Raw genomic sequence first — 19,954 nt, 5'->3', positions numbered from 1 at the left:
GTGAAAAGTCTTTGGCTTCCAGCAAAACGGAGGAGGGCAGAGGAGGGAGAGCGGTGCGGTGGGGTGGGGTGCTGGCAGGGCGCACTGTGGTCATTTATCGAGGTTCTCCTCCATTGGTTCTATCAGTGTCGAGAAGCCTCGCTGGTAGTAATGACCAGAAATAGATGGAAGTGCCACGCTACGAGGCCCCTCACTCTGTCTGCTTCCCGGAGATAGTGCCTCGGATTAGAGGGCCGCGCTGCCGCCAGGTCACGCTAGGTGTGTCCTGGAAATGGCTCTGTGATGTGAGTGAAGCCGCGGGCCACCCTGACCGCTTTCAATTATTACTTTTCTTCTTTCTTTTTTGCTGCAGAATTAACTTGCTGTTTTCATTAACAGGAGAAATGTATTAGTGTTAGTGTTAATGGTGTGTGTGTGTGTGTGTGTTTGTGTGTGTGCGTGTGCGTGTGCGTGTGCGTGTGCGTGTGCGTGTGCGTGTGCGTGTGTGTGTCACTGCAGTAGTGGAAAAAGGTTCTCAATTGTTATACTTAAGTAAAAGTATCAATATCACAATGTAGAAATACAAGTGAAAGTACAGCGTTCAAAATGTAGTATCGGCATCAAAAAATACCAGAAGTAAAAGTATTCATTACCGTTTCACAAGTTTTCAAATGTCTAAAATGTATAAAAATCTTAAAAATAACAGATCAACAGTACAAGCTAACAACGTGTCGCTGTGTGTTTTTTCTTGAGTATACAGCACATACTGTAGGGCTGAAGTGGCTAATGCATGTTTTGCAATATTAATCAAAATCCACAAAGTAACTAGTAACTAAAGTTTTCAAATAATTGTAGTGGAGTTAAAAAGTACAGTATTTGTCTCTGAGATGTAGTGGAATAGAAAGTAAAAATAACAAAACAGTGCTCTTAAGTACAGTACTCGAGTACATGTAGTTGGTTACTTTACACCACTGTGCGTGCGCACGTGTTTGTGTGTGTGTGTGTGTGTGTGTGTGTGTGTGTGTGTGTGTGTGTGTGTGTGCGTGTGAGTGTGCACGTGAGTGCGTGCGTGTGTGTGTGTTGGGTTACTGTACAAGTAGAGAATCTCTCTGCATGGTGGTAGGCGACACAGCACAGGAAGAGGCTCAAGCCAATCCAGCGGCAAATCCGACACACTGGCAGTCAGACTGACAGTCTACTATACACACACCAAACCAGCAAGCAGAGAATCAGCCAATCCAACGCCAAAACCACAAGAGTGTAGCGGAAGCTTTGGAAAATGAACATATTGTTGCTGTCAGGCAGAAACAGTAGTGAAAATAGCTGATCTCCAAGCTCACAACGCGTCACAATGTCTGATTGATTTTTACTATTTTGAAATGTTTTAAAATGATGATAAAAAAGGAACGGTTTTGGAGATATCAAGGTTTCCACCCGACAGCAACGATATGTTATGTCAACATAATAATGGTTAATATCAGGATGAAAGCTGTTCTGAAGATGAAAGGAGCATCTCTACAACTCTTGCTGCACAGACAGGGACTGGGTGAAGCAACACACCAAATTAGTTCCTAAAGTTTTATAATCATGATTGAAACACCAAATGCCATTACTACACCGCTAAGCCTAAGGCTTAGTAGTTGTCTGATTACTTCACTTAAAACATTTTCAAGACTTGGCGTCCCGGTTTTGGGTCCTGTCATAGGAGACCATTTTCCACGCAAAGAAATAATATTGTAGCTCTGCTATCATCGCTATTTTCAAATATGCTTTAATATCTTGAAAGATTTTGATAATTGTGTACAAATGTACCCACAATGAGGTTATGAGCTTGTGGATCTGCAGTTTATTTTTACTTTTGTGTGACGCTGTATATGATCAAGTAAGGCGAAAAAAAAGAAAGTTAGAATATGGAGATAAGAGGTTTCCTCCCGACAGCGACGATATATTTAATTCAGTCTGACCAGAAGCGGGGAATAAAACATACCCCCCTCCCCCCCCACACCGGACATAAACAATAAATGACCAGAGGGGGGTCATAAAAAGCAGAGGCTTATGATTATAGCCCCCCTTCCCCCAGCACATTGGACCCTGATAACAACAGAAAGCCGTACGTGGTCCTGTGTTTGCGAGGGTGCGTGCTGCTTTTCAAGAGGCACCGCAAATTGGTTTCTAAGACCCGTAATGTGGTCCCCTTTTTATTGGTTTTTCGGCGTGAAATGGCTTTTAGGTGAAATTAAAGCTCACAAGTGCTGCTTGGGACTGATTGTTTGATAGCGCCTTTGCACCGCGCGTTGTTTACACTTCAGATAGCCCGGACTATACTTTGGTAAAGTTTGTGCAATTTTAGAAGGGGGCTAATAGGGCACCAATTTGGAAAATGGAGCGGATTGATAGTACCCTCTTAGTTCATCTGTTTTACCCCGCTGACTACGCTTTCAGCCCTGTTCATGTTATTAAGCGTTAGCATACCTCAGCATCTAAGAAAAGTACAAACAAAAAGTTGAGCGTGTGCAACAACTTCCCCCACCGGTTTCTGTTTACTTCAGCCGTGTTCATTTATTTATGTGTTTCCCCAACCATGCTCCACTGGAGTTTTACTTTGGGGTGAGTTCTGCCGTGGTTGGCATTGTTCTGTTGTCAGGGCCATGGGCAGTGGTGGAAGAATAACTTTCATTAGTTTTTTTTACTGAAGTAAAAGTTGCAATGCCACAATGTAGAAATACTCTAGAAGTAAAAGACTTGTATTAAAAATAATTACTTGAGTAAAAGTAAAAAAAGTATTGGCATCAAAATACTTAAAGCAAAAACACAAGTACCCATCAATCATCATGCTGAATGACCAATTCAGAATCAGATCATGCTATTGGACTGTACTTATTGATCATTAAAACCACTTAAACTTCATTTAATCCTTCGGCTACACTTGAGAATAGCCTAAGTATAAAATAGGGAATTGCATATTTAAAATATATATCTTCAAAATAATCGAAATCTGCAAAGTGACGTGTCACTGAAGTTTTCAAATAATTAGAGAAGTATTGAAAACAGACACACACAAAGTAAATGTCAAAAGTGTTCTTAAATGTATACTATGTAATTCTGCCCTGTGTTTACATAGCAAAAGAATAAATAAATAATACTTTTTTTTTGTAGATCTGCTATTTTCAAACAATTTTTATGCATTTTATACATTTGAAAACGTTGTGAAATGGGACATTCTGCATAATGACTACTTTCTACTTTTGGTACTTTAAGTACATTTTGATACCAATACTTTTGTACATTTACTCAAGTCATTTTTGAATTCCAGAATTTTACTTGTAACAGAGTATTTCTACATTGCAGTATTGATACTTTTACTTAAGTCAAAAAATGTAGTACTTTTTCCAAAACTGGTTATCAGCTACTGGAGTAATGTGCTGGTGTTGACCTGCAGAAACACTATGCCCTCTCGCTGTATTTTGGTGTTTTCACTGTTTCACTGGGACGTTTTTGGGCTACCAAAACAAACAGTGTAAACACCAAAATACCCTGAGAGGACTGTGTGTTTCTGCAGGTAAACACCACACTACTCCAAGTGGCTGCTGGTATGGAAGGAAATTATGTGTAAAACATTTATACATATTGTTTTGTTTTGTTTTGTTGTATGTAAACACAGGACAAAGCTACTGTACATACGGTAGTATACCTTTAAGTATGGTACTTGAGGAAATGTACTTAATTACTTTCCAGGCCCATGGGTAAGGATAAAAAGGCCTGGCCTGGGAGAGGAGCGGAGCAGTAGCCCCTTACTATTATTAATACAGGGCATGCAATCAATATGCTGCTGGCATTTCTAGGTTCCCTTGGCCTGTGGTGCTTATCTTAATGGGAGTGTGCTCCCATTTTCTTTTATTGTGTGAACCCCATATATCATTACCCAACAAACATGGTCTGATCTACCATGCCATAGAGTGAAAAAACACTGAAACGCAGAGAGAAACAATTTATGCAATTTTGTTATTTATTCATTGATTTTTGTTTTATAAATGTTCTCTCTCTCTCTCTCTCTCTCTCTCTCTCTCAGCTTATGGGTGTGGGTGGGTTGCATACTGCGGACGTTGGCTATTCAAAAATAGCAGATGTATAAGCTTGCGTGCTGTGCTCGTATATCTGCTATTTTTGACATTTAAAAAAGAAAATAATCGTGCCAGCAGTATAGAGCATCGCAGTTGCGCAGAATCCGGGTGCCGGAAGTAAATACTCAATGCATTTTTCCCATTGACTTTTCCAAAAATATTTATATCAATGAATTTAAGCCTAGGATCAAGCCATCCAGGATTCTGGTGAATCATGACCATAAAACCTTTTTTTCTGTGATTTTTTTTATTTTATATTTAATGATATGATATACTATGTTTAATAAATACCCTTTGTTTTGCCGTTTTCAAAAAAGTTTTTTCACAGAATCAAACGTTTTATGGTCATGATTCACCAGAATCCTGGATGGCTTGATTCTAGGCTTAAATTAATTTATATAAATATTTTCGGAAAAGTCAATGGGAAAAATGCATTGAGTATTTACTTCCGGCAACTGGAAGTGGGCGGGAACTGCGAATCTTTCTTCTGGGTGTCCCTGGGACAAAAGGTTTTCAGGTGGGGGTCCACGGGCCAACAACATATCAATTTGGGGGTCCTTGACATGAAAACGTTTTAGAACCAGTGGCATACTGTATCTGATATACTGTAGGTCTACCAGTATTTGGACTGTACCATTACCCAGTATTTGGACTGTACCATTACCCAGTATTTGGACATTTTTGTGTGACACTTTAGTAAGACAATAGGTTATAATATTTTTTTAAAGCATAAAAGATTGAAACATGGAGATACAAGGTTTGTGCCCCACAGCAACGATATACCATTGAAATGACTAATTGATTGATTGATTGATTGAATCCTTTATTGACATATGCGCATGTACTGTAAGCATCTAAGTAAATAACATGTGCATACAATTTTCAAAAGGATAAACACAAAAAAACTTGCAGGCTTATTTCCATTGTGGTCCTTTCAGAGATGGTTCAACACACAACAGTAATATACGAAAGAGACATATCTTAAACATCTCCGGTCAGATAACGTTACTTCACTAATAGTCACATTACTGCCATGAAGGACAGATACTATGACTCAGTGCCTAAGATCTAAGGCCGATTCTACAAACGTCTTCTGAATCCTAACGTATGTTTCTATATCAGTGGTGCTCAAACTTTTTCATGTCAAGGACCCCCAAAATGATGTATTTGGCCGTCGACCCCCATCTCAAAATGTTTTGTTCCAGGGAACCCCCAGAAGCAAAGATTTTAGTTACAAATGTTTGCTTTAAAAGAATATATATATTCAAAGATTTGCACACATTTTCACGATTTTTCAAAAATAGCAGATCTACAAGCTCGTAGCGTGTCACACCTGCCACTCATGATGGCTGAAAAAAGGTGACAAAGATCCCAAATCAAAGCCCTGTTGGGGGGGGTCCAGAGCATGGCTTCACGATCCACCCTGGCAGCCCATCAGAGTAAAACTGTTATCATTTAATGACATACAGTGGTACACAGCAAGTCCATCTACAGTCTACACACACCTCAGCTCATCTGACGTAAATATTGACCAACCTAATCGTTTTTTTCGTAAATGAACACTCTACTTATATTCTACCCTATTTTAGTCATCTGAAATGTTTTAGTTTTTGTCTAGTTTTAGTCGACTAAATATCATAAGATTATAGTCAACAGTCAACAGTTTATTTAGTCGACGGACTGATAAGAGCACTGTTATCGTGTTATGTTATGTTTATTTTATTTGACGGGGACATCACAAATTACATTGGACAAGCCAGATGCATTGTGTGAGTGTTTTAGCACGAGTGCTGATTTTCAACACCTGTACACAGACATCTATTATGTTCTATTCATAGTAATTATAGCCATTATGATTAAAATCATGAGATCAACCTGGCCAGATTGTATGATGTACGTACTGTATACATACATTATGACACTGAACGTTTGGTCTGTGAGGCTGATACAGTGTATCGTCTCTGTCGGGTGGAAACCTCATATGTCCAAAACTGTTACTTTTCAGGATAAAAAAAGAAGCAAAAGTAGCAGATCTGCAAGCTTGCGTTTTGAGCTTGTAAATCTGCTACTGATGATGCTTTTGTGTGACGTTGTAGTATGATCAAGTAGGGTGTTAATTTACAGCAATGAAATATATCCATGCCTGTATCTACAAGGTAATAAGACATCGTTGTTAGCTTGCAGTATATGTGCTCTTTTTAAGTGGTCAGATGGGTGGGCCATGTGCATTTTCAGAACATGTTTATTGTAATGATCAATCAATCGATTGTGTTCTGACCTGAATCAATGGAACTTTCTTTTTAAGTACCTATTTATAGGTATCACAATTAAAACTCAATTTTCAAGGTTTTAAGAAAGAATACCATGACATTGTTTTGCATCATTTTTAATTCCTTTTCTTACATAAATATTATCCTCTGGGGGTCCCTGGCGCAAAACCTTTAAAGGTGGGGCGCAGCCAAAGATATATCAATTTGCAGCGGGTCCTTGACATGAAAACGTTTTAGAACCAATGATGTAAATGACATGGGATGGCAATGACAACCTTCTCCCTCACCCTCCTTATCTCTCTCTCTCTGGATTTATTTCCCTGTCTGTCCACTGGCAGAGGCCTGTAGCAGCCAGCATGTGGAGACAGCTGAGCCTCTTTAAATAGCGGCAGCGCATTCAAATTTAACTCGCTGTGACTGTGCTTATTTACATCATCAGACTTAACACCCCGCTAAATTGAAAGCTTGCAAGCAACACAGATTTTTGCGGCCCTGGCGGTAATTTGCGGCATGATTAAGTGTGCCCCTGAGACTTGTTTGACAACGGCCCCAAGGGGATGACAAACGCTGTGTCCACCTGTGCCACTATTGCACTATACCAGGGGTTCTCAAACTTTTTCATGGCAAGAACCGCCAAATTGATATCTATTTGGCCACGGACCCCCTTCTGAAAATATATTTTGTGCCAGGGACCCCCAGAGAAGAGAAGAGAATACTTGTGTTATTTATTAATATAGTACTTTTTACTCCACTAATATTATTTGACATTATTTTGATTATTTATACAAAACATATGTATGTTTTGTATTAACAGTATTAACCACCATACTGTAAGCACAATCTTATACTTCGGCTATTCAAAAATATGTTTCATCGCATTGCATCATATTCAAAAATAGCTTATCTACTAGCTTACAGCGCGTTGCAATGTGATACGCCGTGAGCTTGTAGATCATCTATTTCCAAAAAAAAAGTTTTACAAGTTTTGTAAAATGCCAAGATGCCAATACATTTGTACTTTTAAATACAATTTTGAATACAGGACTTTTACTTGTAACAGAGTGTTTTTTTTATATTGTGGTATTGCTACTTTTACTTACAGTAAGTTAAAAAATCGGAGTACTTCTTCTACCAATGGCTGTTTCTTACTGTAAGGCGTGTAATTACTTGGATTCCTCTTTTTGGCGGTTAACATTGTGCTCTTTCCATGTGAGACACAGTGTGTCCCTCACTAATGACTCAGTTCCTGATGTGTTCATTCATCCCTTACGCTTAGACAATCTGTTTACCTATTAATTCACCCCATAGTCGCATAGGCTCATCACACGTTTCCCTTCCTGGAACAAAAGGCAGAGATTACTGCTCATTGCCGCCATGTTGGGCCCATCTGTGACCTAGAAAGATTGGGAGCACCCTTCGAGCTCAGACAGTTATCAGGTTGAATTAGCCTATACCTACTGGGAGGCATGGGGCTATAAGGCTAGCCTGGAGAGGAGTGCTGGCGGCAACTGCTTTACCGTTAGCACCGGGGAAAGTGTTTTAAAATGGAAAAATAAGGCTGGGTCATCATGATCCACTGCAGCGGTTTTGATTGATTGAATACTTTATTAGGCAGAAATGTAATCAGCATGTGGTACAGTAAGACATTAAAGCTAAAAGGATAACACAATTGTGGTCCTATGTATTCAATTCATCAACACAGCATACTAAATTACCACAATAATACATGTCATCAACAAGTACAAACACCGTGTGTACAAAAGAGATGGGGTTGAAGAGTTCGATTTCAAAGCAGAAATAAGAAAAGAATTGGGGAGGAAAGTACATTTCATTGTTCATTGATGCTGAATGATGATCCAGTCCTTTCCAGTCTTATTTTAATGATACTAATTATAGTAATAATGTAATACAGTTTATTTATGAGGAACTTGCAAAGTGCTTTGCATAAAACTTAAGAAAATATAATTAGCAAATGAAATCAGAAACTGAGTAAAACATGCTATGTATAAAATATAGAGTAAAGTGAGAAATAAATAAGACAACTAAAGCTCCACTCTGTAAGCTTTTTAGTGAATAAAATACCATTTTGATAATGTGCAAAATCTCTGTGCGTCTGTAGTTCATGTATCTCGACAACCGTCTGACCGGTCGGCGGGTGTCCAGACCGCCGCTTTCCCTATTTTGAAGTCATTATAGGCGACATTTTTCAAAACAATTGAAATTTTCCTCCAATATCTTACAAACGTAATTATGCAAATGTGTGCGTGCGTATGTATATCTGTCCTTCGTGTATCGTCTGACCGTTCGACTGTGTCACAGAGGACCCCAGGGAGTGTGATGCCACGTGGCAAGTCGTCGGATAGGTGTTATCCAGAACCGATCCGTCAATCCGACCAATATGCTCATTGCAAGGAGAACCACAGACAAATCCTGCAAATGATCATCGAGGCAAAAAAAGGGATCAAGTTCTGTGCATCTGCAGGCTACAACCACACTTCCTTTGGCATTTAGTTGCAATTATATTACAATTCAAAACACAGGGCTTAATTGCCAAATAGTTCAGGAGGAAATGTATAATTTACAAGCTACACAAACGCTGGCTGTTTCATTTTTTACAATAGATTGTTTTCCAGAGTGCAACAAGCTGATTAGAGGTGCAAAAATGTCAAGTATTGGGGGCTGGAATTTTCTGTCCTGTCAGCAAATCAGTGGCGTTTTGAGCTTAAGTGCTTTTTATTCATGAGGCACTCTACACTTTGCAGCCGCTGATGACTGGAATATTGAGGTTAATTTTGAAACGGCAAAAAACAATGAAATGCTTTTACCTTATTATTTTCTCTATATGCTGAAGGTGAAAGCAGGAGACCTGTTTGTCATTGTGTGTACACACAGAAAAATAATGGTTCTAAAGGACCATTTCATTTAGTGAATGGTTCTTTATGTTCCTCATATGGTTCTAGAGAACCTATTTTTTGTCAAAGTTCTTTGAGGAACCATCAATAATGGTTCTTTGAGGCACCTTTAACCGTTTAAACCCTACCATCCCAAAGTTGGCCATGTCTTAATTGGTAAACAATTGCCAAACATACAGTAGCAGGGTTACATGGCGGCTTTCCGACATGTCGCCTTTCCGACGTTAACGAACCCTATACCTAACCCTCACCCTAACCCTAACCGCACGCGGAAGCCACTAGTCGGAGTGGCGAGATGTCGGCATGGAAGCCTGTTACCCAGTAGCAGATCTACAATGTGAGATTGTAGATCGGATATTTTCTACAAAGATATCTTGCACAATAGGAGCGTACCAGGTCTTCACCAGTCGATGAAGTCTATAGGGTTTTAAGTGGTTAGCGGTTCTTTAAAGAACCGTGGTCTGTTTCGTTCCAGTCGGAACCTTTCTTTTTCAGTGTGTATAGATCTATTCTTCTACAAAACATGAGGCCAAACCATCAGGGGATTATCGATGAATAATCTCTGATCTGTCAGCACTAAAATCCCAAACACGTATTGGATTGAATGTAAACACGCGGAGGATGGAGCGGACTGGAACATTTGCATAAGTGTATAGGAGCGAAACCTTTTCCACCGAATGGGTTCCCAGATTGATTGATAGGACATCTGGGCCTATGGCAGACCTGGAGTAAACAGCAGATACAAATAAATGTATTAGACGTTCGCTTTCACATGCTTGGAGTAGCACAATGCGTGGTGTTCAAAGAAATAGGACAGCACAGGTAGTTTTAGTGAGCTGTCAAGTACAGAAAAAAACTAAATGATATTGACTTCAACACTTTACTTGTGTTTGCCAAATCGTTTGGCACTTGTTGTTGTTGTTGTTATTATTTGATATGGTCCCTTCACCACCTGGTGCCTGATTAGTTGAAAGCCAATCATAAGATGTTAGCTGAAAATGATGTTAGATCAACTCTGGTCTGAGTACTATATTGTCGCTGTCGTGTGGAAACCTTGCGTACGTCCAAAACTGTTGCATTTCAGGAAATGTAAAAAAAAAAAGAAAAGAAAATAAACAGCATGTGTTCCAATGGATCCAATGTATTTAATATTTAGTCACAAGCTCTTGTGAATACTTTCCCTTGGTTGAATATTTTTATACAATACCCATAGACAGACACAATCACTTTCACTTAAAACATGTGTAGGATCGGCTATGTTCACTGCTTTTGTGCCACACATGACGAAATAGGGTGTTAATTACTAAATATAACAGTTGAAATATGGAGTTACAAGGTTTCTGCCCGACAGCAATATCATTTTGCGGATGATCTCAACAGCTGTCTCTTTATGTCTCTGTCTCTGTCTGTCTCTCTCTCTCTCTCTCTCTCTCTCTCTCTCTCTCTCTCTCTCTCTCTCTCTCTCTCTCTCTCTCTCTCTCTCTCTCTCTCTCTCTCACACACACACTGCTGGCAGGTGGTGGGTCAGATCGACAAGTGTCAAACTTTGACTTTGACCTGCTGGTGCCTAATTAATCTAGCCCATGTGGTTCTCAAACTTTTCCATGCCAAGGACATGCAAATTGTTATGTATTTGGCCACGGACCTCTTCTGAAAATGGTTTGTGCCAGCGACCCCCAGAAGAGAAGATTAATTGTGTGTTAAAAGAATTCAAAATTATTCAAAATGTTCCAATACTTTCAAGATAAAAAAAAGAAAAGAAAATAGCAGATGTACAAGCTCACAGCATGGCACAAAGTGTCGTGCTATGACCCAATAGATCTGCTATTTTTTAAATAGCCAACGTATTATGGATTAAGTGGTCAGAATTATTGTGATACTGTATTACAGTAACACATTTTGTTGGGGACCCCCTGGAACCCCCCCAAGGACCCCACTTGGCCACTGGTCTAGTCAATCATGCGATGAATTCTTCTTCCATCTGGTCTGAGTACGTTATCAAAGATTTGTGAAAGATCTCAACAGCTGTCTCTCTCTCTCTCTTTCACTAAATACATCGCCTGGATAGCTCAAGTTTCTCTCTCTCTCTCTCTCTCTCTCTCTCTCTCTCTCTCTCTCTCTCTCTCTCTCTCTCTCTCTCTCTCTCTCTCTCTCTCTCTCTCTCTCACACACACACACACACTGCTGGCAGGTGGTGGCGGGTCAGATCGACAAGGTATAACGTCAGACTTTGACTCTTGTTTGACTTTGATTAGTCTGAAGCCAATCATAATATGTATGCAAATTCTGTCCGGTGCAGGTCTCCTGGTGGAAAGTAGACATTTTGTTTGAGTGCTCATTCTCAAACAGCTGTGTCTCTGTCTCTCTTGTCTCTCTCTCTCTGGTGCCGGGCAGGTGGTGGGTCAGATCGACAAGCTAACGTCAGACTTTGACTTTGACGTGGATGCAGATGACTGGACGGTGGCCACGGCCAGCAGTACGTCCAGCAGTGAGCGGGGCCTGGGAGAGGCCTTCAGACTCGACTTCCTCAATGCAGACGTCCTCTCTGACAGCTGGGACTTCTGCGGCTACCTGGAGGGCTCCGGCGTCTCCACCCCCCGCAGGTTAGTATTATCAGTGGTGGACACAAGTAGTACTCAACCCCCCCCCCCCCAGTACTTGAGTCAAAGTAGAGATCGTTGCTGTCGGGCAGAAACCTCTTATCTCCATATTTTAACTTTTTGTCTTTTTTTGTAAATTAATGCCCTACTTGAACACACTATGGTGTCACAGGAAAGCATAAAAAATTGCAGATCTGCAAGCTCGAAACACGCCGCGAAACGCGGCACGAAACGCGGCACGAAACGCGGCGCGAAACGCGGCGCGAAGCGGCGCGTTTTGAGCTCGTAGATCAGAATTTGTATTCTGAAAAGTAACAGTTTTGGACATACAAGGTTTCCACCTGACAAGAGACGAGATACTCCTGGTTCACACATATTACACAACTACAAGTCAAAGTTGCTCTGTCAGATTTGTACTCACGTTAATGTTACTATACTTAAAGGACAACTTCACCCATTTTCAACCTATGTTCATATACATGGTCCTCACTTATGCTCATTATAATATGGTACCATTTGTGTATACTCGGTCTGTGTCTCATAGGAGGGCTGTTGACAGTTCAGAACCCTGCCTACGAGTGACATCATCGAAGGAGAATCAAAGCTAATATAAAGGCTTTCTTTTGCTGGAAAGTTAGCATGCTACAGTATAATGGAAACCATTGTTCTCACATTAATACAAATCTAAATAAGAAATGGGAAATCTTGTTTGAAAAAACAAATCTGCCTAACGATGATGTCACTGGTAGGCAGGTTTCTGAAGTGCCCACAGCCCTCCTATGAGACAGCATTAGTGAGCATTAGTGAGGACCAATTATATGAAGAAGATAGGTTGAAAATGGGTGAAGTATTCAAAAGTGCATGCTTTTAAAAATGCTTATTCAAAACTGTAGATTTCAAAGTACAAAAAAATATCAATCATAGTGAAAATAGCACAACTACAACCTCATGACGAAATACTTTAAATATATTTCTTAATAAATACTATTGTCTGTATTTTTTAAGAATGTTTTTTAAATAAATATTTCTCTATGATTTGAATTCGTTCTAGTTCATTTTATAAACACACAATGCAGCCTGTAATTAATGTTATTCATGTTAATGCTTTTTTATTTTGTAAACCTTCCTTTTTTCCCCTTTTTTTTCAGTTAATCCTTTTTGTTTAACTTTTATTAATTGAGTTAGTTTTAGTGAACTGCAATAAACCTTGCTCTGCCCGCAGACCCGGCGAGCAGCCAGGAGAGGCTTGTGGCGGTGGCCGCGGGACCATCCCCACCCAGACCCAGACCCCCACCCCGCCCCCCACCGGCGCCGCCAGCACCGCCTCGGTCTACTCGCAGATGAACGGCGGGCTGCCCATCCCCAACGGGCCGCGCATCATCACCCCGGACTCGTCCAGCGAGGAGGCCAGCAGCTCCACTCACAGCCACAAGACGTCCCGCACCTCCGGCACAAGAGAACGGGTGCGCTTCAGCGACAAGATCCTGTACCACGCGTTGTGCTGCGACGACGACGAGGAGGACGATCAGGACGAAGGGGAGGCGGGGGAGGACAAGAGTGGCGGCGGCACGCCGGACAGTGACGGCGCGCGCAGTCCGGTCATGATCGGCTCGTTTCCGCTGGCCGGCTGCACTCCCAAGCGCTCTTCCTCCGAGCATTCGCTCCATCACAACTTTCTGGACCCTTCGTACGTCCCCTCCCCGGCGAGGGGGACGTCGGGGGCTCACACGCTGCCCAGGAAGGGTCTCCTGAACCCTGGCTGTCGTAAAAAACTGCTACGGAACAGCAGCACTCAGACTGTCTCGGACAAGAGCACCCAAACAGTACTGCCCTATATTCCAACCAAACAGAAAACCAAGGACCACTGAGAGGAGAGAAAACCCTTACCGCTACCATAGGACTCATCATCAAGAGGACCGTGTACTATTTAATATTAAAAATACATAGATCATAGATTAATACACAAATAAATTAACTACTAAATAAAAATAAATGATATATGGGAAAAATCACTCGACTACCTAAAGTCATTCCAAGGCTCAGGGAAAACAAGATGAAATGAAGCAAGCTGGTGTGAGCGACAGCAGAGATTGGTGGACCAAACGGCCAGCGCCTGTTATTAATGTTAAATGATGAAAAAAAAAACGGAATGGATTCCCTATGTATAATCATTTGCAACACTTACTGAGATTACTAAAGCAATCGTTTTTTTTTTCTTTTCCTTTCTTTTCTTTTTGTTCCAGGAAGTTGAACGTTTTCAGAAGTCAAAAGGTTAAATGTGAAGAGGTTATTTTTCCTCCTACACAAATATAAAAATTATATATATATATATATATATATATATATATATATATATATATATATATATATATATATATATATATATATATATATATATATCGTTGTCGGTGGAAACCTCTTATGTCCCAAAACCGTTCCTTTTTATTAAAATAAAACAACTCTGAAAATAGCTCATCTCCAAGCTCACAATGTGTCACAACGCGTTGTGAGCTTGTAGATCTGCTATTTACAATACTTTTGAGCGACACTCTTGTATGATGACGTACGGTATCAATTTGCGAAAAATAAAAATAAAGTTTAAATATGGAAATATGAGGTTTCTGCCCATCGGCAACAAATATTGCTTGTTCCTATAATGTGGATACAAAACACTGCACATTCTGTACTCTGAATCTGTATAAACATTGTCTTTTTCATGTTCCAATTATTTGAAATGTCAAGGGGATGGCTGGTATCAGCAAGGGAACGTATCTACATGCACTTGTCAAACCTTCTCCCGTCTTTGATGTCAAGCTGAGTGAGGAAGCAGACACAGCTGCTGCTGAGACTGGAGCTGATGGGGGGTATAAACACACACACAAACAGGTATATGTCGGCACTGTCGGGTGGAAACCTTGTATGTCCAAAACTGAATACTTTTCAGTATCCAAAACAATTAAAAGAAAATAACCTGTGTTCCAATACAGTGGGTTTCAAACGTTTTCCTGCAAAGGAAAGGAAAAAGGAACTGTATTTGGCCGCAAACCCCCATCTGAAAATATTTTGTGTCAGGGACCCCCATACAAGATTGGTTTTGTTAAAGTGTTTCCAAAATATTCCATATATTAAAAATATATAGAAAAAAATGATTATTTTAATAGCAGATCTACTAATTTTGCTGGGGACCCCCTGGAACCCCCTCAAGGACTCCTGGGGGTCCCCGGACCACACTTTGAGAAACACTGTTCCAATGGTACAATGTAGTTACTATTTATTCACAAGCTCTTAATAATTGCCATTGGTTGAATATTATAAAACCCTTTTGTATTATAATCTACCATAAGTAATATTAACAATATTTTGATAACAGACTAACATGGTCATGTTTTTTTTTTACCTGTGTGACACAAGTATAAAAGAGGCCATTCATTTATTAAAAAAAGAAAACATAAGTATGTAGATATAAGGTTTCTGCCCCGACAGTTATGATATACTTCAATGGTTCTCAAAGTGGGGTCCAGGGACCTTGAGTGGGTTCCAAATGGACCCTTACATGCCTGTAACTCTGAGAGTGTACAAATGTACATTTGTACACTCTCAGAGTTAAGGGGGATCCTTGAAATGAAAGAAGCTTGAGAACCACTGATATATTTGTTTGAATCTCACAGTCCAAGTTGTGCAATTTTCAATGTTTTCGGCGTTCTTTCTGCGAAGGGATGACGTCGTCAGGGGGGGTGTTGGAGGTTGGGGGTTGAAATGAAGGCAAGTGCATAAAGAAAATGCAAAACCTTTTTTTTTTTTTTTCCCTCTCCATTCAGTGGCCCAGTGGGGATTTTGGACTCAATACAGCAGCATTTTATTCACAGCCAATAGCCGGGCTGATCGATACGGTGGATGGGGAAGCTGCCGTGAAAGGTCTATCTGCTGAGCACGCAGCCACTTCTCCCGAGGTCTGTGAACAAAAAACTCACAGTCAGACCTATTTAGTTAACACCAAGAGGGGGGGGAGAGTAAAAAAAAGAGAATTGTGTGATCTTAGAGAATTGACATTTCGGAAAATGTGTGTCCAAGGGAGAGTTTGTTGGCAGAGACAGAGAAGGTCCATTCTTTTTTTTTCAAAAAGGCTTTCTACCAAGCAATCAGGCTTCATTGTGAGAGGAAGCCCCCTCCCACCCTCCCATTCAATCAATCCCCCCCCCCCCCCCCCACTTTCCCTTTTCTTCTAATAAGAAAAGGGAAAGTGAAAGGCCACGGCCGCAACGATCGGCGTCCCGTGGTGAAGATGTTGCCTCCCGTGAACCCAGTGGTGGAAGAAGTACTCAGATTTAGTAAATAAAATTTGCAATACCAAAATATAAAAATACTCATAGTATATGATGATACAATATTTCACTTGAGTAAAAGTACAAAAGTGGTAGCATCAAAAAAAACAAACACTTAGAGTACTAAAATAAAAGTACTCAAAGTTTTCCAAATTTGTCAAACGTTTTTTTGAATATAGCCTTTTCGATTTCAAATAGTCAAAGTACAAAATAGGGCTTAAGTTGTTAATGAATGTTTTGTATTAATCATGTTTCTAAATTGTTCTTAAGTAGGCAGTAGGCTACTTGCGTAAATCAATGTACTAGAATACCTTCCACCACTGGTGAAGCTGATGTTTTTGGACTCATCCTCAGGGGCAAGCAGAGAGATGCCCGGCACGCTTTATTCACTCTTGTAGAACAGCTCTGTCCTACTTTAAAGTGTAAGTAATAACTTTCCAGTCTGCCTCCCTATCCTGAACACCTCAACACGTTGTAGGGGTGAGAAGAAGTACATGGTTGTGCCCTTTTTGTCACTGTCGGGCGGAAAACTTGTATGTCCAAAACTGTAACTTTTCAGCGGCGTCCGATTGCTGTGACATTTTGCACGCACACTTCCAGTAGGCCAAAGAAGAACCCCCACACAGAGTTTATCAAATGAGCCTCATGGTGTCGCTATAGCGGGTCGCTTCATGTTTTGGGATGGCTGTTGAACCGTATGTCATACAATACATCCATTTTGCGGTTTCTTCAATACACACTTTTTGCTGCTATTCCTACAGAATTTGTCCAAAACTGACAGATATCGAGGACCCATTATCTCTGGAGCCATGCGGTCAAGATGTAGAGATTTTTCACATTCCATTCTGACTGACATGTTTTGCGGGCCTTAGGTAGCGAACCGGGCCTGGCGGAGATCTGCGCTCAGACGAGCACACTTTAGTTGTATTATTACAATATTAAGGTGAATGAATATACACACATTACATAACACACTTAGTTAAATAGCACAGCAGTCAGGCTGATTGTTTTGACAGAGTGGCCCTAGCAGAATGTTGTCTTGTAGAATCTATCGTATATCAACGTGCTGAAGAAGACAACATCCATCTCCATCTGTTGAAGTCCATCTGCTGAGTAGATGGAGTTGTTCAACTCCAATCCCCAACTGGCTGGAGAGTAATGAGGCATCATAATCAAAGATAATGGAAACAATATGCTGCTTAAAACTGCTGCCTGTTTTAATGGAGTCACGGACAGCAGTCAATTAAGATAATTGAAGATAATTAGCATTAAGTCATTGTACAGTCAGTATGCTACCACATGCAAATACCTCTACTATAGGCTATTTCATATGTCATCAGAGAAAGCTGGGATTGTCAAACCGTCATTTGAATGAAAAGGAAATGTGGGAATATGTAATATAATTTATAATTTAAACCAGAGGCTCCCAAAATGTCTCTGCCCGAGACCCGAAAGGTAAACTTGTTGTCTCCCCGGGACCCACAAATACATTATGAATTCATTTTAACTTAAGCCCTGTTTCAAAAAGAAAGAAAAAAATGCGAAAATAGCCGATTGCGACGGGTTATAAGCTTTCAATTTCACTTGTTTAACCTATATGCTGTATGAGCTCTCTCTCTCCTGATTGGATGACATTGGTATCCCAACCTGAACAAGTATTTTCTGTTTTACTAAAGAGCTTGAATGACGTGAAGACACCTGTTACTGAGCAAACAGTCTTGTAGCAATGATTATCAGAATATGGAGCTATTTAGCACTTATTTTAACAAAAGATACACCCCCTTTAACCACATGAAGCTTAGCGTGAGCATTTGGGGCCTGCCCGCTATTGTGAAACCCCAATAGTCAGAACAATGTTAGGTTAGGGGAAAGGTTAGTAATAATGTGCGCCGTTGGACCAACAGTGTTTCGGAATGAAGAGGCGTCGTACCTATGCCATGGTAGCCTGGTTCCAGACGAATCTGCCTTTGCAAAATTGCATTGCACTTTAGCCCATCCACGCAGTGTGTCATGTGATATTGTCTGGCCACGCAAGGCTAATGCCATGGCACTGAACACGCAAAGAGATTTAATTTGGCAAAACCCGACCCACAACCAACATTCAGACATCATCCAGTAAATCATGTTTTGTGATGTCAGGTGTGGAAGACCCTGGCAAGCTCACCCAAGCTCCACATAAACAAATGCAATGATCATCAATGTAGATTTTATTTCATACTTAACAGTAGAGAGGCTGCCAGAAATATTGCAAGTATAGCTGGTTTTGAAAGCTGGACATTTACAATGTTCATTTATAGGCCAATATTATACCACGTACCAAGTACAGTACATTAAATACAGTATACTAGCAACTTCATCCACTTGTGATGTTATGATTCTTCATTCGCAGACAGCTGCTTTTTATGCTATGGAGAACTTTTCTTATTTTAAGTTATGTAAATACTTCTTGGGCAGGTGGGAAATAATGTGTGTAAAAATAGCAGCAGGCATATCAAATCACAGTTTCATGTGCATGGTTTAAAGTGGTCTGGATAAATATAGGGAAAAACAGCATCAGAGATAATGAACTAGTATGTAAATATCCGCAGCTGTCCCCTGTCTGTACACTCTGAGAGTTAACACACAGTTAAATTTACCACAGAGGATTTCACTGATGTGTGCATATACCTTACGGGGGGGAATGTGTTGCTTTTCGATTGTCCGTTTCCGCTCACGTTTTCCCTTTGTCTCTGGCTCTGCTAATCCTGTACGAGTCCCCCGTGAGAGAGATGCATTGAAGAGAGAGATCAATGCCGCGCTCCCCCACAGCACCGACTGCCATTTCCTTGCTAGATGGGGGGACCAACAGGTCATCGGATCCATTAGCATAAACAAACAAAGCTATGGCGCACACGCAGGCAAAGCATCAATCACAACAAAACAAACTAAGCCCTTATTGTGATGCCCATACAGCCGCCAGACTTTACATTTCAAATTGTCGTTGTTTTTCTCCCCCCCGTTTCCAGTGTGAACGCTTTATAAATCATATCTGCTGGTGAAATCACCTCTTCAAGTATATGCAGGGCTCTTTGGCCCTGGTACAGAATACATTATCATTGGGGAGAGATTTGAGATATTTCGACAAAACATTAGCAACGTCCCTCTTGCCAATAGGCTCATTATTCATGTCTAATAGGGCAGAGCTGTGTCCTCTGCTCTGTGTAGGATGGTGACGGGAGGCGTCCAGAGGTTATGAAGACCTGAGCACCATCAGCCCATGCAGCCGGCCACCTCTGCCTCTCAGGCAGGGGTCACCAGTATGTCTGTAAACGGACAAAATGTGTCCGTGGCAATACTTTTCCATAACATTATAATGTTCTTAATGTGTTCATTACAACAACATGTGGTTCTCAACCTGTGGGTCGGGATCCCCAGGGGGGTCCCTACACAATTTTTAATACTTGAAAAAAGACCATTACTGCATCAAAAGTATTCAACAAATTATACTATAACAACTGGTCAAACATTGTCGAATAATATAAGAAAGAGGCTACATTCGATGCGAGGCGTTGTGAGCTTGTAGATCTGCTATTTTCACAATATTTATCTGCAGAACCGAGTCAAACTAATTTGAATGCCCCGATTCCTACATTGAAAGTGCTTGTCAGGGTGGGGGGTCCACAGTTCAAATGTGATTACTTTGGGGGGTCACAGCCTGAAAAGGTTGAGAACCACTGCCTTATAAGACCCAGGTACTGAATGCCAGTCTCC

At 40.7% G+C, this 19,954-nt stretch overlaps 1 protein-coding gene across 1 annotated transcript in view; it reads left to right on the top strand.

Annotated features, from left to right (window-relative positions):
• The window catches only part of insyn1 (inhibitory synaptic factor 1), a gene marked incomplete at its 3' end in the record, with an annotated part of 95,542 nt that extends 81,792 nt beyond the window's left edge, over positions 1-13,750 (top strand). The window contains exons 2-3 of the mRNA XM_084060430.1: positions 11,677-11,885; positions 13,105-13,750. Coding sequence (XP_083916556.1) covers positions 11,677-11,885; positions 13,105-13,750 — 855 coding nt within the window. The remainder of the gene's footprint in view (positions 1-11,676; positions 11,886-13,104) is intronic.
• Positions 13,751-19,954: the final 6,204 nt, after the last annotated feature.

The sequence above is a fragment of the Gymnoscopelus microlampas genome (genome assembly GCF_963454915.1).
Source record: "Gymnoscopelus microlampas genome assembly, chromosome: 1".
NCBI classification, from domain to species: Eukaryota; Metazoa; Chordata; class Actinopteri; order Myctophiformes; family Myctophidae; genus Gymnoscopelus; species Gymnoscopelus microlampas.
Note: the sequence above shows the minus strand (reverse complement) of the source record. Positions and strands in the feature narration are given on the sequence as shown.